Here is a 13,002-nt window from a genome sequence, read left to right as displayed (position 1 = left end):
TCCTTTAGCCCTAAGAATTTTTTTTAAAAAAAACAATTACAAACACTAGTAGATAATACATACTTAATCATTTGGCTATTCCTCCTGCTTTTGTTCTCAATATTCAAATATTTTTAACAATAACTAAACCTTAATTAATCATTAATTGAACTCTCAATTCATTTAGTTAATCATTGTAGTTAATCATTAATACATCAATAATTAGACCAGAAAAAATAATCTTCCCTTCTTCCTTTCTTTCTGTATTTTTTCCAATCTTTCTTCCTCCCGCCTTCTTTTATTTTGAGGAGGTTTTGAATTTTAACTGGGGGTTGATGTATCTTTAAGACTTGTCCCTTTCTCAAAACCATTTCCTCTGGTTTAGAGCCCCCATATCGACTCTTCTTGCTTGTATAGACAGTCAGTTCATAGAACAAAGAATTAACTCGATCAGTTTGCAAAGAAAAATCCAGTTGCTGCATTTCAATTAATTGTGTGAAAGCCTCTGCCAAATCCTCCGAAACCTCGTAGAGCTGATCAGTTTCTTCTTCTTTCTGCTCCAAATTATATTTTTGAAAAGTTCTGCCAGTTAATTCCAAAAGGGCAGGAAGAAGGTTTGAAGATTCTTGAGGGTCAGCCAGTTCCAGCTTCTCTGTCTTGATCAAAATGTCTCCTACATTGTCATTATGCTTTCCTTCAAAAACATCCTCAGTTGCTTTTTTATCCTCCACCAGTTCTGTAAATTTTTGTTCCATGATTGCTATAAAGTTATTAATAATTTCAATTTGGTTATTCATGGCTTCCTTTATAAATTCTGCAAGGTCTCTAAAAAAAGCCTCCTGGCTCTGTGTTTCAGTTCTCTGTGTCATTTCTAACACCATTAAAGAGCCTCCACTTTCAGAAACTCCTGCCTTGGAAGCCATATTATTTTAAAAGAATTTTTCTTTTCACAGCCATAAAGTCTCTCAAACAGCTTTCTCAGATTTATTTGTAGTTTATCAAGCAAGATAGTCTTTTCTAGACCCAGCTGTCAAATCCAGCAGTTTAAATCCAGTCTCTGAGCACAAATCTGTTAACAAGCACTTTCATTTCCAACTTTCACTTTCACACCCACAACAAAGACCCATTTCCAGCTCCAGCTCAGCAAAATCAAATAGAAACAATGTATCCCAGGAGTTAAGCATATACTTGCAAAAGCTTGTTCTCCTGCTTCCATTCTGTCTGCTTTTTGAAATCAGTTAATCTTCTTCTTGGCAGCAGAGTCGGTCCCCGGTGTCTGGCTCTGTTTAAACGGAGTCGCCACGGATCCAGAGCTTCAGTGGGCTGAATGGGGAGCTCTCACCCTCCAAGCCCCTGGAATTACTCCAGGGGCTCCCGGGGAGCTCTACCCTCGCCCACCGGCTCTCCTCTCCTTCTTCTCCCGAAGGAGAGGTTTTTAAGCCGTCTAACAGCTGATTAGCGCTGTCAGAACGGCTCGAACGGAATCACGGGGCTGGCGGTCCAAGAAGACCGTCCGCGACGCCAGGCGGTGCCAACCAGAAGCCTTGTTTGGTCTAGTTGTTAAGGTACCAGGCTAGAAAATAGTGAATTCTAGTTCTGCTTTAGGCATGAAAGTCAGCTGGGTGATTTTGGGCCAATCATTCTTGCTCATCCCAACTCATCTATTGTGGGGGAAAATAGAAAGAGGAAGGAATATTAGATATGTTTGTCACCTTGAGTTATTTATAAAAGTAATAAAGGTGAGATTAACAATATTTCAAAAATTGAGTTACAGTATATTAAAAGTTTGATTAAGAGATAAGATGATATAACCTTTATTGTCACTTTTTCTGTGTACACACTGAAACATATTAAAAATGAAATTCTGATGCCTGTTCTAAAAAGAATGTGTATGTGTGTTTTGGATGTATGTGTAAGTATGTATGTATAATATACATATGAAAGTTATCTTTTTATTATTTCTTGTATGTGATGAGGAAGAAGTTATATTTGATTTATTACTTGTTTTACAAATTCTGCATGACATAAACATTTGACAGGTGTAACGTCAGTGAAGGGCCTGTGATGACTCTAACTGTAGGTTTTAAGAGTAATTTAAGGTGATCTTTGTGCCAGAGCAATAATAGTTTTTTTTATGAAAATGCTCTCATATTACTCATAAGAAGTAATTTATAACTTAGCAAGTAAAAGCTACTAGTTAGTTATTTTTATTACAATGCCATCAGAAGTAAGATACAATCCAAGTGACTTAAATTTAGAACTTTACTGATTGGCTTCCTAACTTGCTTTTTTTTTTTTTTACAGCATAGTATAAAAATTATTTTACATACAAATATATCAAACAAATGCATCACTCAAGTGCTGCAGAGGGTAGTTTTGTAGTTCACAAGAGACTCTAGAATTCCTACAATAGAGAAATAAATGAAAATGTCTGGTGCTTCTAAATCGGTAGCCTAGTGAAGCAGAAAAATACTTTTAAGGTTAAACCAAAAACAAAACCAAGTTCTCTCTCAGCCAATTACTTCCTAAAATTCTTGGTTGCCAAGCAGTTAAGACAGTCAGTGAAGATTTGTACAGAACACGTGTGTTCATTTCTGTAGAATGCCAATATTCCATGGCATGCAATTTGAAAAACATTACTTTAGCCATTCCCAAATCATCAAATCATTCAAAATAGATTATAACCAGTTTTTTGTTTTGTTTTCTAATCTTTCTTTGTATCGTATGAAAGAGTTTCTGGGTTTTAGATCAAAGGAAACTAAGTGTGAAACGATATAGTGAAAGGGTAGAAAACTGGTTTCGTTAACAGTTTTTGTCACTTTACATCCCTTTGCATTCTTTCAATCTAATAGATGGTTGGCAATTAGGTGGAAGTACACATTCTTAACACTTGGACTTCCCACCATTTCTTGTCAATCTTAATATTTGTATGTAATTCTTGGTTATGCAGAATTACTTTTGAGGGGGGTTAATCTTTTTTCCTATAAATTAAAAAACTTAATACAGTTTACAGCAAAATAGTGTAAGCTGCACTTCTTTATTAGGTTTGTATTTGCTGCTCCTGCAAATAATAATTTAATAATAATTTTTTAATCAGAAAGTATGCTTAGAATGAGGACCAAAGGTATCTGAATAATTTTCAGTTGCCTAAGATCAAACAGATTATAAAAATATAGGAATGCTGGGGAAACTAAAATACCGCACTTTGGATAGTTTTCAGATTAGTGAAAATGAAATAGCTGCTGCCACCTAAGCATATTATAGCATATGCATGATTGCAATGAACAGGTTCCTTTCAGTGCCCTATATTGGAACAATACATGTACATCTACATATTCAGATCCTGCTTATAGTATGATGGCAAGCAGAACAGAGGATTCTCCTTAAGTGAGGCAAAGAATAAAACTATGAGCAGAAAGTGTATTTCTACTAGTACAAACTGATTTTCCTGGCATAATACAAGAAGGAAGATTGATGTTCTTGCTCTTGTCCTTAGATGAATCTTCTCCTTAGGATCTGTAGATCCCTCTGTTTACAACAAGAAAGTAGGAAAGGGCAGCAGGAACAATGAAAAGACAAAATCCTTTTGTGGAACATTGGATTCCACCTAATTCTTTCAGATATTCAAATATTGTTGGAAATATTTTTAATAATAGAAAAATTACTCTTCTGACAAAAAAATTCACTTGGCAGAAGTATAGCTTTTCATTCCAGCTTAATCAAAATTATTATCTGATTTGGAGTATAATATCTAATTATATGACATGCCTTATCTGTCAGTTTGTAAATGAAACATTTAACATCTATAAAGTCTGGTCTCAAAAATGCCCAAGAGGCTATTAAAATTTGAAGAATTCTTGTTCATAGATCTACTCAAAGTCTAAACAAAGTATACTACCCTCCAGTGGTGGGATTCAGCCAGTTCGCACCCCTTCAAGAGAACCGGTTGTTAACTTTCTGAGCAGTTTGGCAAACTGGTTGTTGGAAGAAATCATTAGGGCAGAGAACTGCCCTAATCCATTACTTGAATCCCACCACTGATACCCTCCCTTTTAATATATCTGTACAGATGAAATGTTTGCTCTGAGTACTATTAAGATGGATTGAGATTATTAATTTGATTGAGCAAAGATTCATTCTACATATAATTTGCCAATCGACCACTTGGCTAGCCTACTTCACACCCACAGTATGGTGGGCTACTTTTATGTATAATGGTGACATTATTTTTTATTTGTTTGCTATCCTAATCACTTTGTGATTTCTTTTCCTCTAGTTGCAGACATTTAATATTGCTAAATCCTGCAGAGAAGTACAGGACTTAACAAATGGTGTAGCCCTGGCATATGTTCTTCATGAAATGTAAGTTATTATTTTTTATTATTGAACGTGTATGCCATCTGATTCCCAACAGTGAAAGTTCAATACAATTAAAAAGAAGAAAAAAGTGACAAGAATGACAGAACAGATAGAATGAAGCAGGGAATCTCAATTCTTTCATCAAAGGTGTAGTTGAAGAGCCAGCTCTTCACTGCTTTTCTAATGAACAGCAAAATAAGGAGAACACCTCATTCCAGAGTGTAGATGATGCTACAGAGAAGGTACACTTCTTCCCAATAGATGATATTCTTTAATCAAAGGAACTAGAATGTACCAGTGCTGAATCAGTCGGCTAGATACTACGGGAGACAAGTAGTCCATCAGGTAACTATGCTAAATGCCAAGTAGAGCTGTATAGGTAACAGCCAATTACCTTGACCCAGAAACAGACTGGCAACTAGTGCATCTCATGAAGCAGAGGTATTACATAGGCATACTGAGGCATACTGGGTGGGCAAGCTGGAAGTGGGCTTTTTCAGGCCAAACAGGGAGCTAAATCTTGAACAAAACACGAGAGATAGCTAGAAGTGAACCCTCTATCAATCATAACATTATTACTTATTTTGTTTTAGTCATGGGGGATGCACACATTCATTTAACACTTTTAAGGGCTTTGTGCGTTGCAAAGTTTGACAACTGAATCTGAATCATTTTAAATTATCTGAATTATATTAAAGTATGGACTCAGTTAAATGAAAATAGACTTCCGAGAGGCTGTTAATTATTTAAAAGAATTATTAAATTAATATCATACATTACCATATTGAAAATATCATGCGTTACCATATTATTGTATGGGAAAAGAAATAGGAAGAAAGTGACTATTGCAGAAATTGGGCCACCATAGGAGACTGGGAAGATGGAGGAGATATGAGGATGCTCAGATCACTTGTAAAAGTACAAAACAATGTTTAAAAACATATATAGAAAACCCTGTAGACCATCATTCTATACAGTAAAAGCTGTACATAGTTATTAACTTTACAATACCATAAAATATTGGATATCCGTTGAGAAAAAAATAGAAGGAAAGGATGAGAAATAATAGAATTACCGTATTTTACAGAGTATAAGACGCACCTACCTTTTTTGGTGAGGAAAAGAAGAAAAATCTGCCTCTGAGCAATTTTGTCTCATTACAGCAAATAGCCTGCTTTACTTTCATTTTCGTTTTCAGCATAGCTTGATTAGCACAAGGGAAAAAAAATCTGCTCCAGCAATTTACCTCTTTGCAGCAAGCAGCAGAGCCCTGCAGCAAAACAGCTGAGAACAAATCAGCTGAGAATCCAATCAACTTGTGCTAATAAGACTGTGCTGAAGCTGAAAGGAGCTGTTTTTTCTTGCTGTTTGCTTGCAAGGAGGTAATTGCTGCGAGGCAGAGGCCAAAGGGTGGGGGCCAGTGGGTGGGGGAGGCTACATTCGGTGTATAAGACACACCTTTTTCCCCCCTAAAAGGGGATAAAAATTTAGGTGCGTCTTATACTCTGAAAAATACGGTAGCTTCCTAGAGACTCCAAAGTTTATAGTACTATATCCTGAAGAAAGACTTGGCTGGTTAGCTAAATTCCCAGGGAGAAACATTCTTTGCTGTGGAGGAAAATAAGAGATTCTACTTGCAGTTAAATTTAAATTGCAAGTTGGAAGAAAAGATACTCCTTTAATACTCTTCAAGGTTTTTGTCACTTCATAGCTATTCTGGGGTGCATATAGTAGAAAGCCACATGTGCTTGTCACCATTCCATTTTCAGAAGCATCCCCTAAACTGCAGAGCGCTATATCACTAGATGCAATCCAATTTGCTTTGCATCTAAGACCTCATTAATAATAACAACAACAACAACAACAACAACAACAACAACAACAAAACTCAGAGCATCATATATTTTAAGAAGATACTTGGTTAATACCTAGGACTCTGGCAGCAACCCATATCAACCATTAGCACCAGTCACTCGTATTTGTGATACATTTTTAAATGTTCAGTTGACTGAGTTTCATGTTTAATGAATAAAAGAGATGATGATGATGATGATGATGATGATATAATAATAATAATAATAATAATAATAATAATAATAATAATAATAATAATAGGGACTGATTTTATTTCAGTGATCCTGCCTGGTTTGACAAAGCTTGGCTAAGCCGTATTAAAGAAGATGCTGGTGAAAGCTGGAGAATAAAGGTATTGGAATACCTTATCAATACATAACAATATTTACATAGGTTATAATGCTGAAGTTAAAAATACAAATAAACATTGTTTAGATTATTTAATATTGCTTGTTTGTGATTCAGAGGATTCCTAGACCAAACATGCCACATGTATCTTTCTATTTAAAACTTCTTTATATCCTTGGGAAAGATCCCAGATTGGTTTGGAGAGTACATGAACAGTAAACATAGAAGTACCAGATTGTGCCTGGGTTTTTGTTTTTCCTATAGATCAGGCTGCTGAATTATTTTGAGGCTATGGGTTCAAGTAATAACCATGACATCTGTTGATAATGCATCTGAAATCCCTAGATCAGACCTGGACATTTTACAGACATCCAGCCCTTTGGTTGTCCCTGTCCAGCTTGAGTGAGGTCAGTCAGAAATTAAACAGGACTTTACTGCCAGAAGTACCAATGAGGGGAAAGGTTCCTTGCCCTCTCTCACACTTCAGAAAGTGGGTAGACTGATCCCCTCCTATGGACATTGGAAGCCTGGTAGTCTGATCCCTCCAAGCCATGTATGCAATACAATTGCATTGCTTTTATTTTGAAGGCAGTTGCTATTTTTTTTCAAATTACATATGGATCTTCACAGGCCTATTTGGCCCTCCAGAGCAGTTAATTGCCCACTCATGCCTTAGATTACATTACCATAGAAAAAGTTTCAATATAATGTTTCATAATATAAAGAATCACAAATAAAACACCTCTTTTTCTGATAATTGGAGCAATTCTGTGATTTTTTTTGAGGCTCACAATGCTGCTTTCAGAAGTTGCATCTATCTTTCCCCACATGTGAGTGCATTCATAGCTATTTTGCTTCTTTTTTTTAATACTGAATTCTGTTTTATGTACACATTTGGGTTCATAAATTTACATTGTTTACTATAAACAGATTGAAGCATCTAATAACAACAATTATAAACAGCATATAAAATCCTTTTACAAAATATAGCAAAGGTTTCCTTGAACCCTGACTGCAATATATCAACGAATTCAACCCATCTAGGGGACCAATACCTACATGACATTGGGCAAGCATTTTATTTGAAGGGTGACTTAGATGGCTTTACCTAACATCATTTTTCTATCACAGTTTTACCTCCTATACATCTCCTGAAAGACAAGCTTGAGGGAGAAATAGAGATGGGAAAATGACACCATAGACCAGTGATGGCTAACCTTTTTGCCATTGCATGCCAAAAGTGGGGGGAGCGCGAGTGGCTCTGGAGCCTGGGGAGAGCAAAAAACGGGCCTTCCCCACACACCCTCCCCAGGCCTTCCAGAGGCAGGAAACAACCTGTTTCCCTACTTCCAGGTAGCCCAGAAAGGAGCTGAGCTTGCATGCCCACCAATATGGCTCCGGGTGCCACCTGTGGCATGTGTGCCATAGGTTCCCCATCATGGCCATAGACCATAAAATTTTTTAATTTGAAAGTTTGAACAAAATATAAAACAATTCAATATTTTCCCTAATAAATCAAGTAAGGTTTTCCATTCTAAAGCAGACAAAATTTGTTAGGGCTAAGTATCTGCTTGCTCTATGAAAGCATTGTGTTATATTTTGGTTTTTACTTTATTCCCTCTGCTTGGATTTATCACATCTGTAAAGCTAAGTTTTCTTTTGGCAGAGGTCGATTTTGTTAGAATGATGGTATTTTAAATGGTATATTGCATTTGGTACGGTATGTGCAACTAATATGATTGTATTTGTAGGAGTTAAATTTGTTGAGTAAAGACTGCATTTCAGAATGTTAATTATAACTTTCAAATATATGAAAATAATGTATTCTCACTCAATTGTCATTTTAAATATTTTAGGCTAGCAATTTGAAGAAGGTTCTTCAAGGAATTATGGATTATTATCATGAGGTATGAAAAACCATAACGATCCGTAAAATATGCAATTTCTTCTCTATAATTATAGTTATAAATCTCAGTTTACAGAATATTTTATCTATTATTTTCATGTCTAGTATGCATGTAAAACCTATGTGGATGAGCTTAACTTTGATATTCTATTACTAGTATTTTATTCCATGCTTTATAAGCAAATGCATTTATTAGAAAAGGAAAATATTTTTAGAAAGTATTTTTGTTTTCCCATCTGTTCCAACTTTAGGTGCTATGTTGTAATGATCAGTATTCAGTATTTTTTTTAAAAAGTTCAGTTGCAGTACTGATTACTGGTGAATTTCAGTAAATGTAACATTCATGTGAGGTATAACATGAATGAAGAAATGCCCTCTGATATAAAAAAAATTCCTAAAAACTTAAGGTTTACTCTCCTTCCAAAGTATTCTAACTCAGTTTGTTTCTTCAGGGAAGTGTATTGAGTAAAGAGTTGGAATAGGACCAAGGAGTCTCAGCCTATCAGATATTGAGGCTCTGTGGGTGACTTTGGGCAAGTGACAATCTCTTGAACCAACCTGTCCCGACAGGGTGGTTGCTGTAAAAGGGGGAAAAAATAACTGCCTGTAGTGTGAGCCCTCAGAGGAGGAAAGCTAGGATATAAATTCAACAACAACAAAGCCCCCACATTTCATTATAACATTATAACTTCTTCTTCTTTTTTAAAAAAAATTCTACAGTTCTTGACTCAGCAAATCTCAGAAGATCTTCTTCCTGATTTAAACCAAATCTCTGAACATTCTAATCCAGTAGAGCTTGGCAGGCTATTGCAGCTTATTTTAGGCTGTGCAGTCAACTGTGAAAAGAAGCAAGGTAAATGTCCTCTTCTGAATAAACAGCTCAATTTGTCTTTTATATCAACGAAACCAAAATATTAACTCTTTCATTTCTGGGTGAAGCAAAGTAAAAAAAACAATGTAGTATTTAGATTGTCTAAATATTTAGATATTTAGGCTTGAGAGGTGATCTCAAGCATGTTTTTGGAAGGCATGCAATACATGAAGCAAAATAAATACATTGCTAATGTAGAAATTTTGGTTAATGTTTTTAAGATGCATTGTTGCCTAATCATTGCCTAAGCAAGAGAAAGCCAGGCAAGGAAAACAAAGTGAACCCCTTCTGGTTCACTCCAACAAGAGAAGCATTAGTACTGTATTCAAGTGATTGGTAGCTTGCACTTGAAGTATTTGGGGAGATTATGTGTCTGCATATTTATAGCCATGTTGTCCAGTCACACGCACTGCAATCCTTCATGTATTCTTAGTGAATTCCTTTTGAAAATTAACTAAACCTGTTTAGAACCAAAAGCACAGCTAACCTTGGCTGTATTAGCATGCCATACCAATGTATGGTTTAGTATAACTTGACAGCAGTGTATTTCTGGTTTATGCTCTCCCCTCTCCTATCAGGAAGCAGAATCCTATCCAATTGGCAGATACTGTCCATCAGCAGATGGATATTGTTGGCTGCAATGCAAAGTATGTTGCTTAAGATCTTCAGTCTATCGCAGTAATGCAGAACTGCAGAATGCAAGATACTGTAGTACAGAGAGGACTTCAGAAATGAACTGAAGACAAGGCTGTCCATTTACATGTAACATGTCCTGGGTCTTCATTGGTTGTGTGGGATATTTAAAAACAACTCTTTCTTTGTAGAACATATACAAGTTATAATGACACTAGAGGAGTCTGTTCAGCACGTCGTCATGGCTGCTATCCAAGAGGTAAGGAAAAAAAAGTTAACTGAAAAATTGGAATTGATTCCTTTTTCAAAAAAAAAAGGGGGGGGGGCTGGAGTTACCTAGTGTTGCAGTAAAGATAAAGCAACTAATATTCTTATACAAATATTTTTGATCTCTAGTCTTTCATTATGTATATATCATGTTAGTTTAAATTATGTAATGTTACGTAATTTAATCAAGTTGGCAGTGAAAAGGCTTGTATGAAAAATGTGAAATGTGTATTGAACATGGATTATTTCATATATTTTAAAGAAAATAATATCACTAATCTTTTAGTACTATCTCTCACTCTTATGAGCTTGTTTTAGACCATGGGTAATTATGCATTTTTGCCTTAATTTTTTATTGTTGCAGTTAATGAGCAAAGAGATTTTGGGCTTTGTTGCAAGTGATATATCTGGTGATGTGGAGCAACAGGTAAACTGATAATGCTATCTTTTCAGCTTTTAGTAATCTTTTCCTGTAATTTCTGATGAAAGTCTAGTTATTGAATTTATATCACTGTGTGTACTGGGTTGCTACAGAACCTCATAGGACACAAGTACGGAAGAAATATTCTGTTTTGTAATACAGATCACCTAGCTTTTTTCAAATCTTTCATAATCCATTCTGTTTGATGGCTCAGCAGTGAAAGAGAGAGGAAGAAAAATAAGAGCAAATGTTAAGGGAATAAGTTGATTTTAAGTTAACATCTTCATAGGAGGCTGCTGTGACTACCAATCTCAGTATGACAATAATTCGTCCCAATTTATATTTCAGAGAAAAGGAAAAATTAGAATATCGTGCAAAAGTTCATTTATTTCAGTAATGCAATTTAAAAGGTGAAACTAATATATGAGATAGACTCATTACATGCAAAGTGAGATAGTTCAAGCCTTGATTTGTCATAATTTTGATGATTATGGCTTACAGCTCATGAAAACCCCAAATTCACAATCTCAGAAAATTAGAATATTACATGAAATCAATAAAACAAGGATTGTACGTAGAACAATATTGGACCTTTGAAAAGTATAAGCATGCATATGTACTCAGTACTTGGTTTGGGCCCCTTTTGCATCAATTACTGCCTCAATGCGGTGTGGCATGGATGCTATCAGCCTGTGGCACTGCTGAGGTGTTATGAAAGACCAGGATGCTTCAATAGCAGCCTTCAGCTCTTCTGCATTGTTCAGTCTCATGTCTCTCATCTTTCTCTTGGCAATGCCCCATAGATTCTCTATGGGGTTCAGGTCAGGCGAGTTTGCTGGCCAATCAAGCACAGTAATCCCATGGTCATTGAACCAGGTTTTGGTACTTTTGGCTGTGTGGGCAGGTGCCAAGTCCTGCTGGAAAATGAAGTCAGCATCCCCATAAAGCTCGTCTGCGGAAGGAAGCATGAAGTGCTCCAAAATCTCCTGGTAGATGGCTGTGTTGACCCTGGACTTAGTGAAGCACAGTGGACCAACACCAGCAGATGACATGGCTCCCCAAATCAACACAGACTCTGGAAACTTCACACTGGGCTTCAAGCATCTTGCAGTGTGTGCCTCTCCATTCTTCCTCCAGACTCTGGGTCCTTGGTTTCCAAATGAGATGCAAAAGTTGCTCTCATCAGAAAAGAGGACTTTGGACCACTGAGCAACAGACCAGTTCTTTTTTTCTTTAGCCCAGGTAAGACGCTTCTGACGTTGTTTGTTGTTCAGGAGTGGCTTGACAAGTGGAATACAACATTTGAAGCCATGTCCAGGATCCGTCTGTGTATGGTGGCTCTTGATGCACTGACTCCAGCCTCAGTCCACTCCTTGTGAAAGTCCCCAACACTTTTGAATGGCCTTTTCCTGACAATCCTTTCTAGGCTGCAGTCATCCCTGCTGCATGTGCACCTTTTTCTTCCACACTTTTCCCTTCCACATAACTTTCTATTAATGTGCTTTGATACAGTACTTTGGGAACATCCAACTTCTTTTGCAATTACCTTTTGAGGCTTTCCCCCCTTATGGAGGGTGTCAATGATGGTTTTCTGCACAACTGTCAGGTCAACACTCTTTCCCATGATTGTGATTCCTACTGAACCAGACTGATAGACCATTTAAAGGCTCAGAAACCCTTTGCAGGTGTTATGGCTTACTTAGTTGATTAGAGTGGGACACTTTGAGCCTAGAATATTGAACCTTTTCACAATATTCTAATTTTCTGAGTTAATGAATTTGGGGTTTTCATGAGCTGTAAGCCATAATCATCAAAAGTATGACAAATCAAGGCTTGAACTATCTCGCTTTGCATGTAATGAGTCTATCTCATATATTAGTTTCACCTTTTAAGTTGCATTACTGAAATAAATGAACTTTTGCACGATATTCTAATTTTTCAAGTTTCACCTGTATATATATATATATTTCACATTTCACATTTGCATTCTTATATAAATGTTATTTTACTTCTTCGTTTAACTATTAACCTGGAGTGCTGTCCTATGTTCCTTAAAGAAAAAAAATAGGGGAAAAAAGAAAAACATTTTAAAACCAAAATAGGGTCTGCTGGTGGCAACAACAGAAGTATATTTTGCAGAGATAGTAATATTTTGATTATTTTAAAGAACAAGAAGATCATAAGAAAGAGGTTCCAAGGACCAGGAAAGTATATGACAGAGACAGATTTGATTATCTAGAAGGTATGATCATTACCAACTTGCCTTCTATTTAATCAACATCTCCCCCCCCCCCCCCCGAATACCCATAAGTAAATTTCACATTTACTGGAGATAAGGTCAAGAAATTTGTTTTTCTAAATATT

The 13,002-nt window shown here is 36.2% G+C and overlaps 1 protein-coding gene across 1 annotated transcript in view; it reads left to right on the top strand.

Moving 5' to 3' along the window:
• HOOK1 (hook microtubule tethering protein 1) overlaps positions 1-13,002 on the top strand; it is a 34,167-nt gene that overhangs the window by 2,509 nt on the left and 18,656 nt on the right. Inside the window, exons 2-7 of the mRNA XM_070941292.1 lie at positions 4,256-4,341; positions 6,472-6,544; positions 8,397-8,447; positions 9,167-9,299; positions 10,142-10,209; positions 10,582-10,644. Coding sequence (XP_070797393.1) covers positions 4,256-4,341; positions 6,472-6,544; positions 8,397-8,447; positions 9,167-9,299; positions 10,142-10,209; positions 10,582-10,644 — 474 coding nt within the window. The remainder of the gene's footprint in view (positions 1-4,255; positions 4,342-6,471; positions 6,545-8,396; positions 8,448-9,166; positions 9,300-10,141; positions 10,210-10,581; positions 10,645-13,002) is intronic.

This window comes from Pituophis catenifer, unplaced genomic scaffold, assembly GCF_029215685.1.
Source record: "Pituophis catenifer annectens isolate HBS135680 unplaced genomic scaffold, rPitCat1.0.hap2 SCAF_3, whole genome shotgun sequence".
In the NCBI taxonomy this organism is placed as follows: domain Eukaryota; kingdom Metazoa; phylum Chordata; class Lepidosauria; order Squamata; family Colubridae; genus Pituophis; species Pituophis catenifer.
The sequence above is the reverse complement of the archived record's forward strand: the minus strand, read 5'-3'. Positions and strand labels throughout refer to the sequence as shown.